At 41.1% G+C, this 25760-nt stretch overlaps 5 protein-coding genes across 18 annotated transcripts in view; 1 reads left to right on the top strand and 4 right to left on the bottom strand.

Annotated features, from left to right (window-relative positions):
* The window catches only part of LOC116847632, a 13557-nt gene extending 13132 nt beyond the window's left edge, over positions 1-425 (bottom strand). Inside the window, exon 1 of the mRNA XM_032822802.1 lies at positions 142-425. Within this exon, the coding sequence (XP_032678693.1) occupies positions 142-392 (251 nt within the window). The 5' untranslated portion in view covers positions 393-425. The remainder of the gene's footprint in view (positions 1-141) is intronic.
* A 43-nt stretch (positions 426-468) lies between these two features.
* Positions 469-14108, bottom strand: LOC116847633 (G protein-activated inward rectifier potassium channel 3-like). 12 transcript variants are annotated; one of them, XM_032822808.1, is made up of 10 exons: positions 12894-14108; positions 12392-12766; positions 7120-7234; positions 6750-6979; positions 6393-6666; positions 6042-6234; positions 5205-5429; positions 4775-5022; positions 4419-4666; positions 469-743 (listed from the first exon to the last, which is right to left on the bottom strand). In XM_032822808.1, the coding sequence occupies exons 2-10, from the start codon at positions 12646-12648 to the stop codon at positions 503-505; spliced, it is 2031 nt and encodes a 676-aa protein (XP_032678699.1). In that variant the 5' UTR covers positions 12649-12766; positions 12894-14108; the 3' UTR covers positions 469-502. The 12 variants fall into 12 exon arrangements, with proteins under 12 accessions (XP_032678699.1, XP_032678701.1, XP_032678702.1 ...); XM_032822810.1 differs by having other exon boundaries at positions 13183-14108; XM_032822811.1 differs by having other exon boundaries at positions 13191-14108.
* A 1352-nt stretch (positions 14109-15460) lies between these two features.
* On the bottom strand, positions 15461-16106 carry LOC116847680 (oxidoreductase-like domain-containing protein 1). Its single transcript, XM_032822928.1, has 2 exons — positions 15992-16106; positions 15461-15914 (listed from the first exon to the last, which is right to left on the bottom strand). Exon 2 carries the CDS (start codon positions 15876-15878, stop codon positions 15549-15551), a length of 330 nt encoding a protein of 109 aa, XP_032678819.1. The 5' UTR covers positions 15879-15914; positions 15992-16106; the 3' UTR covers positions 15461-15548.
* Positions 16107-17585: 1479 nt separating this feature from the next.
* LOC116847763 (nibrin) lies at positions 17586-21432 on the top strand. Of its 3 annotated transcripts, none has more exons than XM_032823109.1 (11): positions 17586-17635; positions 17941-18054; positions 18153-18286; positions 18362-18510; positions 18567-18729; positions 18814-19069; positions 19214-19357; positions 19454-20469; positions 20714-20776; positions 20882-20971; positions 21037-21432. In XM_032823109.1, the coding sequence occupies exons 2-11, from the start codon at positions 18030-18032 to the stop codon at positions 21088-21090; spliced, it is 2094 nt and encodes a 697-aa protein (XP_032679000.1). In that variant the 5' UTR covers positions 17586-17635; positions 17941-18029; the 3' UTR covers positions 21091-21432. The 3 variants fall into 3 exon arrangements, with proteins under 3 accessions (XP_032679000.1, XP_032679001.1, XP_032679002.1); XM_032823110.1 differs by having other exon boundaries at positions 17600-17720; XM_032823111.1 differs by lacking the exon at positions 17586-17635 and adding an exon at positions 17646-17687.
* The window catches only part of LOC116847761 (extracellular serine/threonine protein CG31145), an 80648-nt gene continuing 75720 nt past the window's right edge, over positions 20833-25760 (bottom strand). Inside the window, exon 8 of the mRNA XM_032823106.1 lies at positions 20833-24992. The gene's annotated coding sequence lies outside the window, so the exon portion shown is untranslated. The remainder of the gene's footprint in view (positions 24993-25760) is intronic.

Below are 25760 nucleotides of genomic sequence, written 5' to 3'. Positions count from 1 at the left end.
TCTCTCTCTCTCTCTCTCTCTCTCTCTCTCTCTCTCTCTCTCTCTCTCTCTCTCTCGTCATTAAAAATGCATGGGAAGGACTCCGTAACGATTATTCAAATGATCGGGTCTGGAATCGCGCCAAGAATCAGAGAGCCTCACCTGGTCGAATCCTGCCGACAGACTCCGCCGGCGATGCTGCTGCTCTGCGTGCTAACCCGGACGAGGGTGACGTTCCTGGGCAAGCCGGAGAGAGTGCTGCTCGCGACGACCTTCTGCCCCAACAGAGGCGATTCCGCTCGCGCCGCACTCTCCAGAACTTCCCTCGACGGCCGGCCTTGCGTCCTCTCATCTTCCTCCTCTTCCTCGATAGTTCCCGGCAGGCGGAAAAGTTTCTGCGACGGCTCCTCCATCCTCACCGTCCGCCACCTCAAGAGGTGAACCACGTCGATTTGGAATCCATGCCGGCAGCTGCTTTTCTTCGTATCTTCTTCTTCACTTCACTTCTTTCCTCTGATTTCCTTCACTTCTCTTTACTCGATCTCTGCTTCAGACTCTGGTTGTTAAGGTCGACCCTTACGCGGACCGACCCATGTTGATTCTCTCGATCATCGTCTCTTTCCTCGTCCTCGATTAATCCTCGACTTGGGTCTGTCTTCGCTTCCTTCTTCCAATTAGTTAGAGATGCCGTGATCTCCGTTCGAAGTTGGCCGCCGATCATCCGACATCGCTCGGTCTTCCCAGGTCCCGGTCCCCCTTTGAGCCTGCAAGATCAATTACGTTCGAGTAAAGTTTCAAGCGAGCGAAGGGCGTGATGCGAGCACCGCTGTGTACTTTCCCGGTTGACGTTTTTCCGCGCTTTTCCGACACGTTAGGAGCACACCGCACGCGCGTCGCGCTCGCGACTGTTTCGGATTCGCGCTCTATTCGCACGCGAGATCTCACCATGGAGCGCGTTTACCTCTTTAGTGCGCGCGGGCGGGGATAATACGCACGCCGTAATCATTGAGTGCACGCACGTCAAACTCGTTTCAGGCGATCCGTCATTCAGCGCAGTGGTCTATTTGGGATTTGCAAGTCTCGCGGCCAAAGGAAACTTGGAGCGGACCGGAATTTAAATTCAAAGGTGAGAAGGCGTCACGTGATAAGCACACGACAGAGGCGGGAGAATTCAAACTCGTGGAAAGTTCTCTGGAATGAAGATCTACGCAAGATTGAACGGATTTCGGCTTTATTATCGGAGTTCGGTCTGAAGACATAGGATTTGATGGAATGCAAAGCATTGTTCATATAAAATGCTCGCGATAAGAGGGATTTCCGTTAAGAATATGCGCACACATCGTTTCAAATAACTCTCGCCAGTTCTGTGATCTATCATTTATCGTTGTTAAGAATGAAAAACGGACAAAGAATGAGTAAGTAAAATACTCGAAATGGGTCTGAGGTCACGTGGAATCTAACGCGGCGTAACGTTTGAGCGCGTTTCCTCCCGCGCCGGAAACGTGTGTCGACGGGCACGCGAAGGCACACGAGAGTCGTTATTAACCCTCTACATAGATTTACAGATCCATAGATCCTCCACGTTCGCGTGTCCGAACGAGCTCATTCTAAAAATAAAAAATAAAACTCTCGCGCTTTTTCAACGGAGAGGGAAAGGAAAGAACGGTAGATTTACACTTAATTCGAGGGTGCATTTCACGAAATTAGGATTCAAAGGAGTTCTGGATCTTTCTTTTTTCTCTCTCTCTCTCTCTCTCTCTCTCTCTCTCTCTCTCTCTTTCTGTCTGTCTTTTCCTAGATCTCTGTTGTGTCACCGCACTGTTGCTCGTTTCTCTCACTGTGAAACGTCATGTACATATTGGCACACACCTTCATGGATTCCGTGCATGACCACGATGTTCGCCTCGCGAAAGCGTTCAGCGCCAAAGCGACCAGTTATCGTGGTTTCCAAATTTTTCAAACTACCCGCCGATCTCCGTACGAGCACGCACTACAACAAACACGTGAAGATGTTTCCGCTCGTAAACTTCGTAACGGTAATATACGTGTGATATGTCGACGTTGCGGAACTACGAGGAGTCAACTCCTCACTCTCGCGACGCGAGAAGAGGCGCATCAACGGGCTTTTTCGGTGACGTCATCCGTTTGATCTCTCTCATCTTCCCTTCCCCTCTCAACGTCTCTCTCTCTCTGTCTCTCTCAACGTCTCTCTCTCTTTCTCTCTCTCCCTCTTTGTCTTCCTTTCCAGTAACCTTCCAACTGCCTCCTACTCGTTCGCGAGATCAACAATCGACGCGAAAGCACCGCTGCCGAGAGATCGAGTCCACGTCTCGCATTTACTTAATAAATACACTTTAAACTTTTTCCTTGGAAAAGCCCGTGTCCCTAGGGAGACTACTGTACACACGTTAACGTCCGCGAGAACTCACTTTCACCCAAAGAAATTCAAAATTGTTGAATATGTGTGTTCTCACGCTCACAGAAATGTCGGCGAATCCAGGTAGAGACAGCCTAAATTGCCGTAACTGGGCCACAAAGATGTCACGCAGTGCACTCGGTACGACTTAAGTCCCTCTAATTGCGCAGCATCCGGGCCTTAACGATTAAAGAGCGCAGCGTGCTCGCTGCGTCCTTGTGCCCGGCGTGTAACATATCCTATCGCGCTTCCTGGCTCGCGCGTAACGATGATCCTCTTCCTCTTTTGCCTCTCAGTCTCAAAACTATTGCGGGCTTCTTAGATATCGTTACAGTCATCATTCACTCGTATTTACTCGAAAACAGGCAGAATTACATGGCAATTAAGCCGTGCGCCAGTATTCTTCTAACATCACAAACTTTAAAACAACGACTAATGGAACATATGGAGGAGCACTAATACGAAACATAAAACGACAACTTCAAAAGTACGACACATAGTCAAAGAACTCGTTCCCAAATTATACTAAACTCATATTTGAAAGTATAAACGTTATACAGGCTGTGAAGAAAGAATAATAAATATATATGGACGTAAAGTCTCCGTTTCTTTTCCTCTCTTTGATATTTATGAAGAAGATTTGAAAGAAGAAGGTGCCGTTTTTTTTTTACAAAATTCAAACAAAAAGCGGACGCAAAAAGTGTCGCCGATTATTACCATTCGCGATGCGCCTGGCGCTGAATAATCAGTGCATCAGACCGAGGACAGACGAAGTGTGTCCACGATTCATCTCGGCAACGTGATACGCTTTTCCCATTCTTAACAGCGCGACCGCGCGCTGTCATCCTAGACGTCGGCCATTGTCACCGAGACATCAATGTCACTCCCGGCGTCCGCCTTCGTGGTGGATCTCATGCGTGCATAATTAATACGACTCGCGCGTCTCCGCGCATTGCACGTGGATTGTAAACGTCGAAATTTCAGCGAAATGGGCCGCACTCGCCGAACTGGAGGTGCTCGCCTTCGACACTGTGACGTTAGCAACTGGCTGAAGGGCACGGGAGAAAAAGAGAGAGATGGTAGACGGACTGATAATCAAGTGCCGGGGGTCATGGGAGTGATAGGCGGAATTAGCTTAGTACCGGGAAGTGGCCTCATTATCACGCCAGTCAATCGCTTAATCTCGCCGCTTGTTTAACACGCCGTTGAAGCGTGTATGAGTGCGTGTTCGCTTGTTTGCGTTGCTCGCGTGCCTAAGTTTCATGCTTGGCAGAAAGGAATTTCGTTATTCACCTGTGCTCAGTGAGTGGGGCAAAATGTGTTCTGGGAATGATCGCGATTCGCTTCCTCCTCGAGGAGGAAGCTCGTCTTCTTGGCACTATCCTGGACTTTGTGGCCGTCGTATAGGCTGGACCTCGTGAGCGCCGGAACGGAAGAATGCTGCGTCTCCGAACAATCCATGCAATGTCTGCACGAGGACAAAACAGAACAAAGTATTCTTAGGAGATTCTTCTACATTAGATAGTAATGTCTGCAGAAGCAGATTTTGGCCAGTGTTCGCTGGGAATTTTATTGGCAACTTGCCAGCAGAAATACAACAGGATCCGCTAGCAGAGCATAATGACAGTTTAAAGGCCAAGATCGAGCAGGATCTGTCATTCCGTAACCATTTAAATGCATTTAAACGGAACACGCCGCAGAGGACGATTTTTTTGGTCAATCTGCTGTCGAGTTATGTCAGCAGGCTCTGACAGAACTTAATGCGGACACAGATGGATCTACTGCGGTATTCTGGTCGAATCTGCTGCCAATCTGCTAGCATAGAATGCTAAATTTTACTCAATGAGACATTTATTTTAATGGTTCATTGTAACAAAAGTTAAAGTCAATAGGGAGACACGAAGTAATAGTGAGCTTTTAAGGAAAATTCTTTTTTGAAGATTATTATTAAGAAAGGAGATATTCCGCGAAAAATCTGTAAAGATTTATTTAAAAAAATTGAATGAGAAGTGTTTTTACTCACTCGGTATTCACGTTGCTTCTGGAGGATGGATTCTTCCTCGTCTCGCTTTCTGGTATTTCTTCTACGATCGAATTCGATCTCGCGTCGCTTTTTTTCGAGTCTAACGTTGTTTTCGATTCATTTCGTTGTATCCTAACTTCTGTGCCGTTCTGCTTCTTGTTCTTTATCAAACTCGCGTTAATATCTTCGAGGATATGCTCGTAATCTTCTTGATTCTTCGAGTTCTCGTATTCGATACTGTTTGTCGTCTGTAAAAACATAGATGGGATAATTACATAAAATTATAATTAAATGTACCTGTCTCTTTCTCTCTTGTATTAATGTATCTATTTATCTAATATTAATTGACGACTCGCCTCTTCTTGAGCGTAGAATGACGGCGGCACGTCAGGATGCAGAGTGACGCTTTTCCGTTTACAGGAACTTTCTGGATCGGTGATTATCACCGAGATAGGGTTTGGAAGTGCCGTAGACACCATCACCGGCATCGACGTTTGTGTATGTAGATCGCCGGAAGAGGATCTCAAGCTCAAACGCCTCGAACTGATGGTCGAACAACTGCTACTGGAAGCTTCGTTGGAGAATGCACCTGGACCGGTGCGTTCTGGCGAACAGAAATTTCATCCACGTTCATTTTGAAAAACTAAGAACACTCCCATCCGAAGAACGTGTGTAATTCCTTTGATTACTATCAAAGGAATTGAGTAAATAACGAAAAGCCCGTACGATTCTCCCTCTAATCAGAAAGATTCAAGTAAGAATATTTCTTCTGCAGGTCTACCGCACCTGTATTCGAGCGATGATGCATCGCGCGGATGCGGTCGAGTTCGGCGGCGCTGCAGAGCGGCGTGTCCACCTCGTAGGTGTTGTTGAAGAGCATGTAGTTGACCTCGTATTCACCAGTCTCTTTGCGGAACGTGATGATAGACTCGAACCGGTGACCCCACAAGATCTCAGACGGTAAATAGGAACTTCTCGCTTGCGTCGTCATGCCGGTCGACTCGATCACTCCTGTTAATATTCACGACATATAAAGAGAATATTCTATTTCTTTTTGTATACATTTTTTTCAATTTTGCTATGTTTCTTGTAGTGCATATGGACAAAACAACTCCGCTAGTGTAATTGAATTTTCTGTTATCCGAGAGCCGGATGAAAAACTTGCTGATAGGAACAATTTCTGTAGGAGGTTTCTACAAAGTCGATACCTAAATCGAATTTTAAAGCAACTGAATGTTCAGACGAATGTTTTTTGTCACGACGATAGAAGTATTATCCCTCGTCGGCAAATTTTTCACTTTGTTCTCATTTAGTTACACGAAATTTTCCGTCAGAATGGACTGTTGGCAAGATCTGTTTTGCTGAGAAACATAGCAAAATCCGCTGGAACGATAACAAATTTTTTAATAGTATTTCAGTTCCTAAAATATAAATAATAATACATATGAAATGTTGACCTACTCCTACAAAATCCTATAATAATAATTTTTGCTGTAAGACTTTTTTCGTAGTTTATCACTGTCGCTAATTGTTCTCAAATTTTAACAAATTTCAAATATCATGGCGTGTGTACGTCAATCTTTTATGCATACTCTTAACAATGAGAAATAACAGCGTTCTTACCTTCCAGTATCACGACGATCTCGAATCGCTCTTGCAGCATGTCGCTGGCCGATATTCGGTAGAGCGGCGATTTCCGGTCGATCTTGTGCACGATTGTGGTGGGCCAGATGAAGAAGATCTTATCTTCTTCGCCGTCGCCGCCGACCTTCAGCTCTGTCTGGAAGAACGGCAGCAATTCGCCCTCCTTCGACACCTGATAGACACAAGACGCGTTTGATTAGAGAATCAGGGTCGTGATTATCATCATCTCGCCCTGACTATTATCTCACTACCGTCTCCTCTTTTGTATTACCGAAACTTTATCGCTATTCCGCAATGCTGTTGTGCTGGATCCTCTCAAATCTATCGTACCTTTCTCCTGATCATCTGAGCGCGCACGTGGGCTTCAATGATGTGACTCTTGCGCATATCGCCAACGCGAAACATGAGGCAGGGCTGGCCGTCTCGCTGGCAGATGACGGCATTGCGCGAAAACAGAAGGGTCTGAGTGCGCTTTTTGGGTCGTGACAGCTTGGCAAACACAATGCCGACCATGAACGCTTGTAGGATCACGCCCGTCATCGACTGGATGCACAGCGTGAAGATCGCTTCTGGACATTCGTCTGTAATGTGTTTCGCTCCGTACCTGCATCATTCATATCTTCATAAGGAATTTGTAATACAATATTAGCACGCGGATAAAATAACAACGTAAAGTATATAATTAACCCAATTGTGTGCTGCGTCTCGACAGAAAATAAGAAGCAGCTGGTGAAACTGCGGATATCTTCGACACAGGGCGTGAAGTTTTGATTAGTGAAATGAGGCTCCAAGTCACCGTGGCTGTAGGCGATCAGCCACCATATAAGCGCGAAGCCCAGCCAAGATAACAGGAAATTCATAGAGAACACCAACAACGTCCATCGCCACTGTGCGTCCACCAGCGTCGTGAAGATGTCCTACGATTCGATTGTATTTTATTATATGTGATTCTTATCGCGAGAAATATGCAGCGAAAGACTTAAAATAGAGAAACCAGATTTTTGAATTTGTAATATAACTATCCTCTTCTGCATTTAATGCAGAGGAAACAACTCACCTGAAGATATCGCCGACGTCGCTTGGCAACGTTCCCCTGCACGACGTTGCAGTCGCCATGCTTGAAGACAACCCTTTTTCGAACCCTTCTGGAACTGAATCTAGTCTGGCGGTACCTTGAAAAAAAGATTAGACAGCATTAATTCCGAAACTGACTGATTCTCCGCTACAAAGTCAAGACGAAACGTTACGAAGTCAAGTCGTTCGAATATATTATTTATTCGCATAGTATATATATTGTTGCCCAGCGCGTTAGACTGGGTGAAATCGCTGAAAATAATTTCGACAGTTTTAGAACAAAATTACAGTTGTCAAAATTGTGTGTATGTGTGTGTTTATAGACATGATTACACAATCTCTTAGCATCGTCTCGCGGAAATTTGGAGATCAAAGGCAGAGCTTTCAGCGAGACGATTTGAGAGAACTCCACGCCTTTGAACTCTGCACCGTTATCCATTGCCGAGGAAACAGCAGCTCATTTATCTTAAAAATTCAGGCAACCCTTTCCATATAAATACCACAGATTGGCAATATAAAAAGTTCTTAATGGAAAGAGAGAGAGAGAAAGAAGAAATTAATTAAATTTAACACAAACGTATGTGAGATAAAAATTACAATCTAAATTCATTATATTTTTCTCTAGAAATTTCATTATTCGATATTTTCTTATTTCTCTTTTACGTATACTTCTTTAGATTTATAATATATTTTTACATATATGGTGTACCTTATCAATTTATTTATGCATAAATTCCCGGAATACTTCAAGTGAATGGCGTTGGCGATGACTTTCCAGTGGTGTACCCTTGCGAAATACTCGTGAACGCTATTTAAAATCACCGCTCAATCTATTTTTACATCGCGGGTCAATATGTCAGGGTTGAAAGACACGAAATTCGTGCAAATTTAGAACACTGTACCGACAGCTATTAGACGATGTTTCGCTCGACCGGCAAAACCAAATGACTAATCCGAGAGATTTCGAAATCACTGCCACCGATGGTGATATAATTGTGAAAGCAGCCTTCCCCTCGAATAATTCTGTATCACTTCAGACACATTGCGATACGAGCACGTACAAATAAGACGGGACAGATGCAATCTCACTGTATTTATCGCGTCCTATTTCGATACTTGAATATTTTTTTAGCGAATAATTGGCAATGAGTTCACAAACGAGGTCTAAAATATATCGCGCGATTTTACTCGGCGAATGGCGAACCGCTGGCTGAATCAGCCCGATGCGATCTTCCAGCGATGGTAATTCGTTGTGCTTATGCCATTACGTTCATCGCCGCTAGTTGCCACAATCGCGGACACTTTCCCGCCTTGACGACGCGTGGGTGGCTCTTTCGAAACGAAAAATACGCCTCGCACGCACAGCACGCCGATATTTCGACAATAAATTCCGATGCTTTCCTATATTAAGGTGACGTTAAATAAAAGCTTCACGTGTCGTCGTGTTTTGAAAGACACGAAAAAGCGAGGAAAGCACAGAGAATGGCAGAGAAATAAGCATTGATTTTGTGCAAATTGACAAAGTGATTTCAGAGCGAGTCGGCGAGGCTATGATCGGCGACCATTCCCGATTATTTCTTTCAGAGAGAAGAGAGGAGCGGTCGGGACGGCGGTTATATACTTGAGCAACTCTTCGCGCCAAGCCGCCTCGCCGGAAGTCGTCGCCTTCACGACCATCGTGGACACTTGCGAAATTGCTCGTCGCAGCCCCGACAGCCCACCGACCATCTCGCCCGGACGATGGAGCGTCGCAGCATCCGAGGCGCGCCGTCGTCCCGACGACGTCGCCGTCTCCATCTGTCGCGTCCAAAAATTCGCGGAGAGTAACAATCGACCGTGGTTGTTGGAAAAATGATCCGCGTGAAGTATGTTTTGAGAAAAATGAAACTGAAAATTTTATTTAAAAAATGTAGATAACACTTCGAAGCATTTTTTCTTTTCTAAAGGTATTTTTGGGTACAAGCTTAGCTCTCAACCCTTTGAAGCACAGAATCTTCAAGATTATAATGAGATATTCATGTCACGTGTCTAGAGTGACGATCCAAGAGATCATTCCTTCTGAAATTAATTTTTTCCTTTTTTTATAAAACGCGCAAACTGAAGCGAATACTACGAGTAACACAAAAAACCGGTAGAGTGTATTACTGCGCACAGGCTGGGTTTCGTTGCGATATCACTATGTCTGAAGTTACGATTTGGTTCTAACAGATGATTTCACGGTGAACCACTGTGCTCCAAAGGGCTAAGAAAGTGAGTAAATATGGGGACGCGGCCAGTAGAAAACAAAAACTGCCTTTTAATTAACTTTAGGCATCCGTAGGGCTTGGATGCTTTTTTGTTTTATGTAGAAGGACGTATAATTACATAAGACATACACAAAGAACGTATATGTTATGTAGAAAGACGATTACATGTTGATAACAAAAACTTTTGGAAACGACTGTCTTACTTCGTTATAATTTTATGAGCTGGATCATGCTTGTATAATTATGATCAATTGAGACAGGGGTTCAAAGTAACATACAGTGTACGCGATATTTTTCAGACAATACGTTCGAAACAATTGTTTTGAAGAAAGCAATTGAACGAGAGATTGCCTTTTATTTGCTCGCTAGACTATTATTACGAATAATTATCATTTATCATTGTGCACGCGCGCACTGTGTGTTTGACAACTCGCACGTCAGCCGAGTCGTCAAAAAGGATGAGCTATATCAGTCACAAAGGCAGGGCAAAAGTCAGACTTATCGCGCGCGGGGCGGTCGGTCGGTCGGTTTGATGGATTACTTATCGATTGCTTCGCGATCGAATGATTTGCCGTGAGACAGGTGCAGTGAACGCGGCTAATTAAGACCGCTCGTTAACGTAACGAGGCTAACCGGGCACTGCGGATACACTTTCGGCTGGGGCCAGCCAAGAACGTCTTCTCCCCTTTGTCTTCGCGCGTGTCACTTTGGCACGAATTGCGCCGTTGAACCGTTTCACGAAGAAGAGAGCCTCGTCGGTCCAAACTTTTAATTTGCAAGATCAATTAGATCGAAATAACGCAACTGACTCCCTCGATTTGCTTTCTTTCTTTCGACTCGCTAAATTGTAGCAGTCTTGCGTATACAACTATGATCAGTCACAGAGCAGACTATTTTGTTCAATTTCAATAATATTAGTAGATCTAAAGATGATAATGTAACACATTGCAAGTGGCGAGTATAAAGTCACGATAAATTGTTCGTTTGACGATGAAATTAATTTTTTTCTAGAATGATATTGTTTGGTCGTAAAAATTTCAATACACTCCGAGGTTACCCTTGGCGCGCGAAGAGCGCATACATTCGACACTCGCGATTAAGGTGCATCTATTTTCGTACAGGGGAGGGAGAGGAATAAAGATTTCCGGCAATTGCTGCTTTGGAAATAGCAGTCGCCTGTCGCTATTTTCGGCGTGTCCCGCGTGTAAAACGCGTATTGTGATGCGAATTTTACGTCGTCGGGCGTATTTTCGAAGTAATAGTTAGTCAGTAAATAAATGTCTAATAATCCGCGGTCCGTCGTTTGCTTTATTTGCTTATTTATTTGATTATAGTAGAGCGCGAATATTTATTTAGTCATATATTATTTTATTTATTTATTTGTTCGTTTACTTTTATAATCTTCAGTTACTTTTTATCGTTATCGTTTCTCTTTTATCTTTAATTAGTATATCTTTCTATAATTCTGAACTGCTGTGAGGATATTCACTGTCTTCTAGTATTACAGTGTATTAACGTTCTTCGTTGGAAGAAACTTGCGTTAACGAGCGAATTAACGAACGAGCTGCTTGCGCGATGTCCTCGTCGGGTATCACACACGGAAACGATAGCTTATCGTTTTCCTATTGGAATTCGCTTATGCAACATACGTCATAGATATTTACATATAGAGAGGCTAGTATTGCGTTTATTTTTCGACATTTCGAAAGTGGAATTAACGATGTTGTTTATGATATGTCAATATGTACGAGTCAGAATACAAAATATACAATTTATATCAATTTATATATACAGGATGTCCTAGATTCTCCTTCAAAATTTTTGTGGGAACGAATTGAAGTGAACATAAAAATCCCATACCGTTTTGCAATATTCGCAATGGCAGTAAGATATTAATTAAAAATTTTAATTGAAGATGAGCTGTAGCGACGCCGTCAGCTGTTGTATACTTATATATTAGATCAAACTTAATAAAAAAGTCTTGTACCATTTTACAAATGATCACATGGATTTTTAAATATTAATTAAAGAAAACTTGTGCATTATCATGCACAATCATGTAACAAACAATTTTCGACGCGGTCCATACGGCGCTTCGAAATGTTTGCAGCGTCAAATGGATCTTGTCCTCTGTTCACTTGTACATCAACACTTGTATAAACCGTCCCCTCTCTCTCTCTCTCTCTGTCCCTCTTTCTCTTTCTGTATACGGGAGCGTGTGCACGTGTGCGTGTGTATCATGATCAGAAAGTGTGAACTATAAAACGCAAAGAGACAAGCCATAAATTTGCTGCTCGTCTGGCACGACGATAAAATACGCTTGGTATAAATGTTTAAATTGATCATTTCATTTCTGGCTTTCTATAACCTTGAGCATTCTGTTATCATGCGATGTTGAACATATCTTGACACGACCGCTTTCGCAGGATTAAGAAAACCTCTCACTGTTTCACGTTAAAAAAGAAAGAGAAACTGTTCAAGTAACTTTTGCATTTCAAACTTTACGAATATCACTGTTAACACACTTTATATATTCCTTATAGAAAATAAAAACACTGTTCATGTTGACTTACAGAAACAAATAGAGACGCGACAGCATCTTCGTGATTTGCTCTTTCATTGTTTGATTATTTACTTAAGTACTTTTGGTTCCAAGCGACTCAAGTGCGATAAACCGACTGACTTGGCGTCGTAGTTTTTCATCCTAAGAATTTTCGCGATAAGTTAACACACAGGCCGAATTACGGATGTAACTCATAATTGCGACTATTACTGTATTTAACCGCGTAATGGTCGCTAATCGATGTCAATTAAACGGCAATTATTTGCACAAAAGTGTCCGACGCTAAACACAACTGCGATAAGGCGTGCGAAACTAGGAAGAAACTACAATAAGCTAACATTATTGAAGCTAAATTTCCCTATTTTTTCGGATCTCGCGGTTCTTCGAAAGTTTAACTTTCACACGAATTTTCCTACGAAAATTGCTGCGATTTCACACATTCTCACCTATTCAACAGCGGACCCGATTCGCCCTTGAAGCTAATCCTGCTGAAGGCTCTTCTCTTGAACGTGCTGAAGAGGTCGTGTTTCCTTGGACTTACAGTTTCGGCCGTTTCTTCCGCGGAATCCTCGCCGCAAAACTTCACAGCGACCGCAGCCGCCGGCATCGACGAGTGCACCAATAACTGACCCAAAGGTGAATTCGTGGCCGAGGGATCGTCCGCTGCGTCCTCGTGGACCACTGCCTTACCCCGACTTGTCATCCTCAGCCCCGTCTGGCTCCAATTTAATGGCGACGATCATTAATGTGGCCGTCGTCGATCAGACGAGTCTATTCGGACGACCGAAAAGGTCTTCTTTCTTTCCCACAAGACTCTTGCACTGCATTGAGAGAAAAAATATTGAAAACTTATTTGCAGAATATAATTTTTTTCACAAAAATAAGCTTAGCCCTCCACAGAAATGTTTTACTCCAGAAATAAGCTTCGCATCCCACAAATAAATTTACCAGCATTTTTTCCCGATGTATATTTTTCTGAATGACTCGGCCGATCTGGACTTGCGCGAGACGACAATGGAGTTTCGCGAAGGAATGTTGATGCATTGAGGGGTGTTTTGTCGGGAGATGAACGCGAAAAGCGCGGGGAGGTGCCGGCATGACTTATCGCACTCGCCGTGAAATTAATGACGAGTTTGTTTAATCTTTCGCGATTATTTGCAAACAACTGCCCGCGGATTCACAGAGATCATGGGGTTTCTGCGAATTGTGTCTGTATCTTCTATGTGTCTGAACTCACGCACGCACGTGCCACCTGTTGCCTTTAAAGCGCGTGTTTATGCGCGCCCGACACCCACTCGGTGGGTTTTTCCATTTTGCCTCTCCTTTCTCCGAAGTATCCGAGAATTCGAACTTATTCGAAGTTCTCTTGCGATCCGATTCGACAGTAATTGAATCAAATGTACTATCTGACAATTGATTTTTAACATGTCGGATAACAAATTCCTACAACAGATTTATGTGCTTCAATTAATTTAATAAACCGCTCCGACGGGCAATTTAATAATATACGCCCGGCAGTTTTGATATTAATCCTATGTACTCTTCCTTACTTCTTTTTATCTATTGCTTTTATATGAACGCGAGAGTGCCGTGCAAGTACAGTTTAATAATACGGTATTAAATAATAACAAGTTAACATATGTTATATCGATGAACGCGTGAAAGATAAAACCATTGAGCAATTTGTCGCAGGTCGATCAATGAATTAATGACTATAATCAATGTCAATCATTTCAATCAATCCATTATCTCCGAGACTTAATTTACTTCACGTTTTCGTCCTTTAGCATGCGACACTGAACTCCTCCTTGGCTTCGCAGCGCGAACCGTCACCTTATCAGTTCTCCTTCTTTTATCACCATCGCGTTTCGTAGTCGGCTTTCGTCACTCACTCGGCACTGCAGTGGACGAAGATCAAAAGAAAGGCTCGCCAACGAAGGAAGGAGCTTGGCGACGATGATAATTGCACTCGTGAGATTTTTTCGGTCTCCACATACGGCGCACTGCTCTGCCGCGCTCCTCGAGCAGCCGGCACGGGTCAAATCCCGCGAGGATCTATCGATCCTCGTCGGCGACGACGGCGATCATTTCACGCGCTCGACCGCGATGCTCCGCCGAGATTGCGGCGACACGAGTGTATCGCGCCCCACGAGCGAGAAATAAATCGCAAGTCCCCGCGTGTGGGCGAATGCGAAAGCGTTCGCATACGCGCACCGCGAAGGAAGAACGTGACGCGCGCGGCGCGGATAAGATTGCCGCGCCGTTTTATCGACGGCCTGGTTTCCGCTCGATTTCGTCAGTGGTTCAACGAATCCATTTGCGAGATTGCGATAGTTATTTGGATTTTGAGAAACCGCAAACTGAAAGCTAAGGAAGATCAGAAAAGCCAGGTGTTCCCCACTGAACAATTTCTATTCAGATCTAAAATGAAACTTCCAAAAAATTTTCTATATGAGGTCTCATTTGTTTTATGTGATATTACAATTGAGATCTCAATAGAAATTTTTCAGTAGGGTTGCCAATCGATAAACAAAAGTTCGAACGCGCGACCCAAACAAATCACGATGATGTCAAAATAACGAGAAAATAATCGAATCATGATTAAAAAGTGAGGTTCTTCAATTATCTTCTCATCTTGACATCATTTTGACGACATTGCAATTTTTTGTGATTTCCACCTGGGAAACCAAGTGAAGAGGTAATCGCGCAATCTTTCGTAGCTGGAAGCAATACATCGAAGATTGTAGACACGTTTAATTGCGATTGCTTCAATCTGTAATTCAAATTATAGCTCAACGAGTTAAAATAGTCTGCACAAATGTAATAAGTTTATTTTTCCTTGATCTATATTTCTTCTTCTGTGATTTAATGTTCGTTTCCCTGTATATCGATCTTTCAACACGTGCAATTCTTCTCCTGTATTTCTTTCAACTGTTTTAATATCTGTTCCGAGTCTCCGTTACCGACAGATATCAATCGCAGGGGAGAAAGATGTGGTCACAGATCGAGAGATTAAATTTAAACTGCGACTAAGAGAAAGAAAGAGAGAGAAAAGAGTGAAGCAAAAAGAGATAGAGAGAAGGGAACTATTCTTGTAAGAATCTATTTTATTCTCGTTTGGATGACGCTCAAAAAATATGCAACGTCGGTGTTCACGCGCAAAGTATACACACACAATATAGCAACATTTGTAACGTACTGTACATTACATATATTTACATATATTTACATTTTAGGTGTGTGTATAAAATATTTACAAGGATATATTTTTCATATATTTACTGCATCCTATTTATATTTCGTATCCTAACATACGATAAATAATTATTTCTGTTGCTATCATTTTACTTCTATGGCATCGATTTTTTATTTTCTTTATTTCTCAATTTTCATTATTCATTATTTTTTATTATTGTCATTATTTATTATCGTTGTATCTTGTACTCTGTTAGATTTTAACTTCAGTTTTTTTTATTCTCGCTACCTTTACTCTACAAAAAATTGATATTTTTTTCTTTTTTTGCCGAGTTTTTAAATTTCCCGACAATGGTATATAATTAATTTTATATACTTGCACATTTGGTTATGAAATATTATAGAACGCTACTTTATCAACTTCCGGCAACGCAGTTCCATCATAAGAAATGCCTTCATATTGGGGTCTTGCACTCGTTCCAAAATAGCTGTCTGCAAGTTTACATCTGACGTGCTGTCGATTGTGCTGCTCAATCGTTCTGCGTATTGAATCCACACACAGTTCGCGCATCCTGACATACAACAGTTTGTTGGTTCTGCCAGATCGTCAACTGGAGCTTCCTTCGAGTTGTTTTCTCCAACTTCCTGCTTATCATCGTCCTTCTGTACCGAGAAGCTTCGTTGATAACAACGCAAACCCGAAATGACTATTCTCGATGATCGTAGTGCGAATTTCATTTGTTTCAGCAATGGTCAGGTCGATTGCAGTAGTATCTGTAGTCGGAGTGAAACAAACGAGTGTTTTAATTGTCGTGGGTGATAGCTGAATTGGTAGAGAAGTTCAGTCTCACCTCGATCGAGGTGTAAAGATAATCGTCTAACAAAAACTGAGTGCGCGTAATAGTGGAATTTACATGACACAATACACTTTTTCACACTGAATTGCGCATGAAATATGTTCCTATCTAGTAAATTGCTAAATATAACTATTTAAAACTAGAAGCTGTAGGAATTTACGTTTATGACTATAATTCCTAGATGCAGCCCACACTAGAGAATTAAATTTGTTTTAAATCCATCTTCAGATACTATACAAATTGTTCTATTGGCTATGAAACATCTGCAGATGAACTTAAAACGATCTTACATATAAGATCCCTCTTCTTTCATTGATTAGAAGTTTCCAATCGACTAGAGTTACTCTAAGCCAGTGACATAGTCAGAAAAAAGTTTCGGGGGAGACTGCACTTTTTATTTTTGACGAGAAAAAAAGGTCATTCAAAAAAAATTTTTTCATACTTATAGCGTGTTCGACTGGCCCTGAGTTAATCGTTCCGAGAGCGATTAATGACGTCAAAAGTCTCTACTAGCCAATCATAAAGCTTATAAGTATTTGTTCGACCAATAAACGTAGGCTGAATAACCCAGAATGGGTTAACCCAGAATCAGTCGAACATGATATTAGCGTAACCCAGAAAATTAATTTCGGGGGAGAGGCTGCAGCCCCCTCAGCCCCCTTTGGCTACACCTCTGCTCTAACCAGAGTTTGGCCACGACTGTGATTTTATCGAAATAGGAGTACTGTGATTGGATACTGTGTGGAATTTAATAAAACATAGACCAGTCAAAAGTTGTTTCCTCGTGGCCAAACTCTATAATAAACCGTTAAGATGCGGGTCCAATTGTCCGTAAACATATCCGTATCCGTAATCATAAACAAAATCGAGTCGTGATTGGTCGTGATATATATATTTTATGCCTTATGTGTTATCTGTTACGACTATAAATACGGTCCAGCAGGCGCTGCAAATGCTTTGTAGCGTTTGTACTTCACTCTTTCTTCATTCGAATCTGAGGAATAGAACAAGAGGGAGAAACACTACGCAGCATTTGTAACGGTTGTTGGACCGCACCCTATGAATATACATGAACCCCGCGACCATACGACCAGAAAAGTGAAGCCAACATGTACATGTAGAAAGAGATCATAGACATAATATACATAGCCCGTATTCATAGTCGAATCTTATTTCAAGACCGTCTTAAATAGTCTTAAGATGCGAATACGGCTCTGTGTTTGGTTCATGACATCTTAAGACAGTACTTAAGAAGATCTTAAATATAAGATCGGACTATGAATACTGGCCCTAGAGTGACACCCGTTTAACCACGGTGCGATTGGACGAGAGCGTCCCGATTGACCACGGTACGATTGGACACAACCAACCGATGCAAAGAATTATCTAGTGAATTATCAGGTCGAACCAATTATTACAACTGCGTCAATCGTACTATGGTCAATCGCGTCCTACCCGACAGCATTAGGGTGCTATTTCACGTGTCGTACGACACGTGAAATATCAGCCTTAGGTAGCTTTGGGTTGTCATAAATCACATAATAGTAGTAGATGGTGATGTTTATAACTTATTTCTATTCTAGGAAAATGATTCGGAGAGGTATTAACGAAACACCCTATGTGATCTTCATTCCACATGTAAAGTTGTATTTCAAAACGTTCTTTTGTTATGAACTTTTATGATTTAAAAGCAAGTCAGAATACATTTTCATTTTCAAATTTGGTGATTATATGTTTAATCAGAGATTTTATTTTCGAATAATTACTTAATGGCTTAATATCGGATTAATCATTCTTGTTATCCATAGTTATTGAATTCAAAAAATCTAACGATTTCTAATTTTAATAGTCAAGAATCGAGTCAAATCATTATTGTTTCTAATTTAACAAACAGAAATTTATGTATTGTAATATGATGGGGAGTGATGTTTATTTTCAATTAGGTTAGAGTGACCAACTTTTAGAGAAGAACAAATTGTTAAAATTACAACATAACGTAATACTTATTAATTTGTAACCGATTATTGTCAATATGTGGTGTCTTGAAGAATACCAAGGTATTGAGAGTGTTAATCATCAAGTATTAAATCTGAATAATCTAAAATTGATAGAATCTAATCACTACATATAATACAAACTTTTTACTTTATTTTAGGTCGTTGCATTTATATTCTGCCAGAACATAAAGTATCTTTTGGCAAATCTATAAGCAACATCCAGATTAAAAATGATAGCACAATAAGCAGGCTTCATGCAGTTGTTTCGATAGAACCTTGTGAAGAATCTGAAGTAAATCTGATCTTATCTACTTGTAATCATGTATTTCTTTAAATATATTTTTTAAAATGTTGAAATTTTCTTTAGCTGCAATATAAATGTGTTATATGTGATGTATCCAAGTACGGAACATATATTTTGCGAAATGAAGAGAAGAAAAGATTGCCTAAAGATGAAAAGTTTGTTCTAAAACCTGATGACAAAGTGCAATTTGGCCTAAAACACAGTATCTTCATGTAAGCTTAAGATGGTTTATTTGTTGAGAATTTTTCTACAAATTCTGCCATTGCAGTGTGACATATCATTCCTTTGTGGTTGTGACATCGAGTTTGAACAAAGAAGAAGCAGCCAAATTGAAGAGCATTATGACGAATCTTGGAGGTACACTATCTGACAGCTGGAATGTTTCCTGCACACACCTGACAGTGCCTAAGCAGTTTTTGTTCACTACAAAAGTAAGATTTCATAAATATATTTAAAAAATTAATGATTGAACCTTCTCTTCAATAATCTTTTTCTTTTATATGCACTTTATGCAGTTGGCTTGTGCATTAGCCTCTGCCAAAACAATTGTCACCATTGCATATTGGGAAGCAGTAATGGAAGCTGTGGAGAAAACCAAAGAATTGCCTAAAATCAGTGATTTTCTACCTACTGTAAATGAGAATTGGCTGCAAGCTAGTTCGAAATTATTCTTACCTAAGGAAGAACGCAAGACGCTATTTTGCGGCCTGTTTTTCGTGCACTTCTGCGCGAAACAATATGCTTCGTACAATTGTATAATTTACGCGGCAGGTAATTAATTTTAATGGACTTTTCTGCTCTTAAAATAGCAAATAAACAAGAAATTACTAACATGAAATATGAAACTCTCGATGTCTGTGTTCTTATTATTATTCGATGTTTTTTTAGTAGCTTAAAATTGGAATCATGTTTTAGGCGGAAGATCGTGTATATATCCTACAAAGAAGCCTTTGACACCTCGGGATCTGATGGCCAAGAATGCTGTTATTATACAACAGCCTGCCAATGATTCCTCGCAATTCACAGTTCAAACTATCGCAACAGATTATCCGATCATTCGTAAGTGATAGAAGTGGTCGTAAAATAATCCTGTATCAATTATCAAAACGTCAATATTATAACTCCATCGTAATATGCAATATATCCATCTTGTAGATCACAAACTGAGTGTGCTCAAGCGCAGAATGATCTCCGACTCAGAAATCCCACTTGCCATTCTGAACTGCTCCACCGAGAGATTTTGCAATCCTACATTTGACTTCGGCACACTTCTTAAATCGAGCACGCAAACGTTCTCCCCCTCTGGTTTGGTGATTGTTGAAGACACACAGGATGTGCCGTTGACAAGTAATAAGAGAAAACACGAAAGTAACGAACAGCAACGAATTATTCCCGAAACTCTCGACTCGCCGTTTGACAGTGATATCTCAAAAAGAGCACGTCCCGAAAGTAAGGAGAGAGATATTCCCGGGAACAGCAAGAACGGAAGCGGTATTGCCTGTATCTTTTCCAGCACGGCCACCAAACAACCCCGAATTATTCCGGAAACTTGCGATTCCTTAGACAAAACTTTAAACAAAAATGTCGCGAATGACAATTTCTCTCGGAGTAGCACCAGAAACCCTCGAGTTATTCCTGAATCTTGGGACAAAAGTAGCGTGGATGATTTCAGTGTAGGAAATGAGTGTCGCGTGAAAAATTTATTGCAAGTAGATGTTGAAGCTAAACAACAAGAAGAAATTATTTTGGAGAAAACGAATAACTCTGTTCCCGAAAAACGTAATTTAATCTTTGAGAAAGAGGATCTGTTACTTGAAGATAATAATACGACATTTAAAAAACATAATTTGTCACTAAAAAGAAAGAACTTGAGTTTTGAAAAGCGCAATCCTCTTCTCGAAAAGAATAATTCAACTAATCAGAATGTCGAGGATGAGAGTGAAAGCTGGAAGAGCTCAAAGGGGCCACGTATTGTATCGATAGAGAAGATCAATGTTGGTGGTAAAGACAACATCTGTACAGATCGAGTGACGGAAAAGTCGTTGGAAAAAGACTGTTCCAGAGTTGAAGAGACTCCAAACTTAAAATTAAAACATCAAGATAAACGTGATAAAAAAGTAATCGACGAAAACAAGGGAGATAAAGAAAGGGAAGAAAAGTCGCGAAAAATGGTAAGTAATAACTTAATAATAATTGTTATATTATAACAAATCCTTAGAAATAAGGTTCTTAAAAATATTCGACTACATTAAAGTATGTTGTGAGCTAATAAGAGTTACCACAGGATTTTAGTTTGCATGAATTGATTAATATAATCTTATTAGCCCACTATATACTTTAATGTAGTCAAATTATTATATTTAGTAATATATAACTATTGTATATATTTTTTTATATTTTTTTCAAATATATAAGGGAACGAAAGAAGTGAGGATAGAGAAAAGTGATAAGAATAAAGAAGAAAAACCCCGAAAAATAGTGAGTAATTGATCAATCAATAATTATAATATTAGTATTGTGACAGCGTATATATACTTGTGCCGCGACATGGAAGTCTGCAATCATTACTCTTTTTTTTTTTAGAGAACTGATTGGTATGATAACTACTTAGGTTGCGAGTTCACGGATGAGATCCTGCGCAAAAGCGAACCGTGCGGCAAAAGATTCGTGAAGGTCTGTATGAGCAACTTAATATGCCATTTTGGACAGCATTAATAAATGTTCTTTTTTCAATGTAGGCATTTGTTCCGACCCCCGTTAGAAAACTGGGTTCAGATGACTTTGTTCTGTGATTTGCTAAGAAAAGTGACTTACACACAGTGATCAAATCACACGTGCAAATAAATAGTTGTTCCTTTTCATACCTTTTGTATTATCTATAATTAATAACAGATAAAAATGATAATATCTTCGAAATTAATATTTAAAATTTTACATGTTTATTGTTATTAAAAGAAAGGAAGAATGCATTTTTTTGTAAATAAAAATTGTTGCTAAAGAAGCCTTATGTTTCCGATAAGGCTAGAATAAATAATAAAAAAGCAGAAATATATGTATTCTGTATAACTGATAGATACACAGTTTGTACTACATTTTTTATTTTTGTAAAAAATATATTTAGAGAGAAAAAGAAATGATACGTTAATGTCCGCTTGTTCCACTTATACAATTATTATATTTTATCGAGTATTTGTCGGGTGAAACTTTTTTTTTAAACGCGCGCGCATGAAGAGCGAAAATATGCTTTATCAGCGCGGGAATCGTCATTACGCCGCAACTACACACATATGATGGATACGGGGAAAAAATGGTAGAACTGGAATAGAGGACATATGCGTTTATTCCAGCGCACGGAGTTCTTCGGTTCATATGTCAACTTTTAACGCGATCTCTTCGTCCCTTTCGCAAATCCTCTCGACTCTCTTCTTGCCGTCGTCTGCAGGGCGGCTTGAATGGATGTGATCTTGGAAGAAAGCTCGCCGCCTCCTCCACATAGAATCGCGCGCAACCTATCGATTCTTTGGTCCGTGCGTACGTAGATATTTTCATCGGGAAAAAGACGCGCTTTCGCGAAATCGACGACGATGACTTTGCGAAAAGACTGCCGCGTGAGATCGCGGAGAAGAAAACCTTCACGCGATATTTATTCATCTGGAAAAAGAAACCTCATTTTCGTCCCGAGAGATAGTATCGCGAAGCAATAATGAACAGGACTTATCTCGTGGTGTGTTCCAATACGTTCATAATTCACTACAATTCGTCTCAGGATTATTTTAACAATTTTCCTGTGAAACTCGTATTCCGTTTGAAAAGGAAACAAGGGAAAAGGAAGAAAGAAGAGATCAGAACTGTTGTCGCACTAAAAGGCGAACTTTGTGCGCTTCCAGTGCAGCGTAGACAGACGTCAGCGATTTTCCAGCGTAAACAAATTTCAAGAATCGCGAGACGAGGAGGAGAAGTAAGTCAAGTCGACGAAATTGGTCGGCAATCTTTCGCACAACTCGGGAAAGTTCGCGATGCCGCGTCGGGCGGGGAACTTTCGCCACCGCTAATCGCGAACAAACGTCAAAGGACAACAGCAACCGGGCGAGAATAACGAGGGAGAGTCGAAGATATTTGTCGCCTTTCCCGGCAAAATAGCGCGACGTACTGATTGACACAATTAAAAGCGCCCCGTAATTATAACATTGTTATAGTGTTATACTTGGTACTTACACGAATATCTTTTATGAGGATTACGGCAGTCTTACTTTGACTAAAATTATACTCTAAAGTGAAATAAAAGCTGACCAAAAAAATCAACTTTGTTATTCTGTTTCGAGACTTAATATCAGCCGCGCTCGAAATAAACTGCAACTGCTCTGGAGTCGCATTGCCGCACTGTTATTTCAAACGGAATAGCTGCAAACTGTCAGATAAGCGAGATTGGGTAGCAAACTCGACGTTCATTTTTTATGATCGGATCACGGGAATGATTGTTGCATTATTCATCGTGATTGCAACCGTTACCTCGTCGAGTCGAGACTATTTTCGCGCGCGCGCCGTTGACAAATTAAAATGTCGCACGTCTGCGGCGACGATGACGTCGCTAAATCGAGACACCATTATTGCAACTTTCAGATCTAGTCTTATTCGAGGAAGACAACCGCGCACTTAGAACTAGTCGATGCATTGCATAGCATAGCATGGCCAGAAATTCTGCAGTTTTCCACGAGATTGTCGATTATTCTGATCGATGAATGAGGAACTGCCTGACTATTAGCGGTCTCGCTCATTGCGTCCGAGATATCTCTCTCGCGAAGATCCTGTACGATTTTATTCTATACTTTTGACAGACAGAAATTACATTCACGAATCTACCAAGTAATGAATTTAGATTCAGTCACTAAATAATTTTCACTCTCTCCACCGAATGAAGTCGCAACGCTTCAAGCTGTCAGAATTGAAAACCACCGCTGATATATGTATGTGCAGTAATCGGATTTGACAGTGGCTGAGATAACGGTGCAGAATGTGGTATTTTGTGAGAGAAAGAATTTGTTGTAAATTAAGAGGATGCCAAAGTAAACGACCTCGAGAAATGCCGATAACGTAGAGACGATCATTACTAACACGCTGTTTCTTTTACGTGTTTCTTATACATATGTAGACCTTATACAAATGCGTGTTGCTTTGTTTTACCGGTATTTAACGGAAAATTTGATCATGAATATATGGAAATATTTCTGCAAACTTTTCGTATATATTTTTAAGCTTCTCTATATTTAAGTCGTAAAGGTACAGTAGTCTACTTTGAAATTATTTTGAGTGGAGCAAACACATCCGTTCGATGAGCACAAACTGCATACCTTTTGTATCAGGGAAATATTTACATCGACTGACAGCTCGAGATGTCTACTTTGAAACCTTTTACTGCTTTTCTCTCGCATATTGTTCTCAACAATGCTCCTATTCGCTTTTGCATGTACTTTTAATGTGTAAAAGCAAAATTTGCCACTTTGTGCAACCAATATATACATTTCGCAGAAAGAGGTCAATAGTTTGTCGATAATGTTATCAAGTCGATAATGTTATCGGCATCCCTGTAAGAGAACATTATTTTGAGAAGTGATTTTTACATATTTATATACCAGTATTTATGTATCGATTATATTTATATACCGGTTACTATGCATGCATATATCAGCGGTGTGTTTTAACTGTGACAACTTAAATCGTTGCGACTTTAATTTCAATTTCGACTTCGATTTCGATAGAAAGTGAGAAAATCGTTTATTTACAACCGAGTTTATATTGTACAGTTTCGGGGCGAATTCTATTCTGATATCGGTGACACTTCGTTACTTACTTACTTACTTCGATTTGCCCCCGATGAAGCTCGACAATATCCACAACGGGATTTCACGATTCCGCGAATTTTCCCTATTATTCTAACGAATGAAAGAATAACGGGAGAAGAAGTGAGTGAGTAAATGAGAGGAAGATAGATAGATAGATAGAGAGAGAGAGAGAGAGAGAGAGAGAGAGAGAGAGGGAAAGAGAGAAGGGGATTTCCAGAGGGTGGTGAACGGGAGGAGGTACGCTTCTCTTCTTTACTCAGCTGCATCACGTGCGATTCGCGTGCGCGCGCTCGCGAATTCCGGCGATTATGCAAATGCCGTCGCATTAAAATGCATTCTATCGAAAATCTCCGATTTTATTCCGCGAGGGGCGATGTCGAAAGGCGCGCCTCCTTTCCGCGCGTTGCCTTCCGCGCGTTCTTTCGCCTCGGTCGCCTCCGTTGTTGGTGACCTCAGCCGTCTAATTCGTCGTCTGTAATTTCATCGCCGCCGCAGCGACGAGCGCGTCGCGTGTAATTTGTATCGTATTTAACTTCGCACCGAGCTCGTGAATTTATCACGACGCTAATAAAATTTCGGAGTCGCAACCTCGTCTCTGATTATTCAGGATGACTCGTTCGTTCAAGGAAGTATTCTGTAAAGCTCGCGGAAAAAAGATAAGACACTCTCCCGGAATATCTTGCATGGAAACGAGAAAACCGCATAACGTCGAACTTTGCATGTTTCTTGAAGCCTAACTTCAAGAATATATTTTTGTTGTCCAAGTGACGAAAACGCTCCTCCTTTTGTATGTTATATCCTGATTGCTGGGAGCTTGCAAGAAAGAACGCACATTCCGCGACTCTTCTAGGTATCTGAAACGCAAACACCAATAATAAACACATAACAAAAAATAGTTTGGTTGGATTAACCAAATATTTGGTGAAATATGAACGAACCAGAATTCCGGTTAAAGTTAGAATTCCGTTCGAGTTGACGAGATCTCCAGTTGATCAGAAATCTTTGTGTCTGTAGTATAGAAATATATATTATATACCTAGAGAGAAACAGATGCGATCGGAGGTTCCTCTGTCTTATCGTCATTATTATTATTATTATTATTATTATTATTATCGTTGTCGTTATCATCAGTAGCAATTACCGCGCGGGTCTCCGAGCGGCTAAGACGCCGTGGATTAATAAGCGAGATCCCCGATGGCGCACGAACCGACGTCTTCTCGGTGGCATTAGCGGGATCTGCTCCCGACAGTAACAGTAACAGGATCCTTCCCTTTGAAGGAGCCGATCGGCGTGCGTGAGAGGGATGAGAGGCAGGACGGCGGGGGATGTATATCCTGTTAATTACACCACCGTCTCGAATTTGCCTGTGACGTCAGATGTCCCGAGCAGCGCTCCGTCTGCTCCCTGACAGATCTCTAGAGTTGCCTTTCCGTCGCGAATTATGGCCGATTAATAGTAATCACCTGCCTGCCTGCCTGCCTTGCCTGCTTGTTTGTCCGCCTGCCTGTCTGCCTTCCGATCCATAAATCGCAGATGAGATCGAGACAACAATGAACTAACGAGAACGATCTCGTCTGGTACTTCTCTCTCTCTCTCTCTCTCTCTCTCTCTCTCTCTCTCTC

The sequence above is a fragment of the Odontomachus brunneus genome, unplaced genomic scaffold (genome assembly GCF_010583005.1).
Source record: "Odontomachus brunneus isolate Ranch 3 - 2012 unplaced genomic scaffold, Obru_v1 Obru_scaffold_082, whole genome shotgun sequence".
In the NCBI taxonomy this organism is placed as follows: domain Eukaryota; kingdom Metazoa; phylum Arthropoda; class Insecta; order Hymenoptera; family Formicidae; genus Odontomachus; species Odontomachus brunneus.
This window is presented reverse-complemented; position numbering and strand designations above follow the sequence as displayed.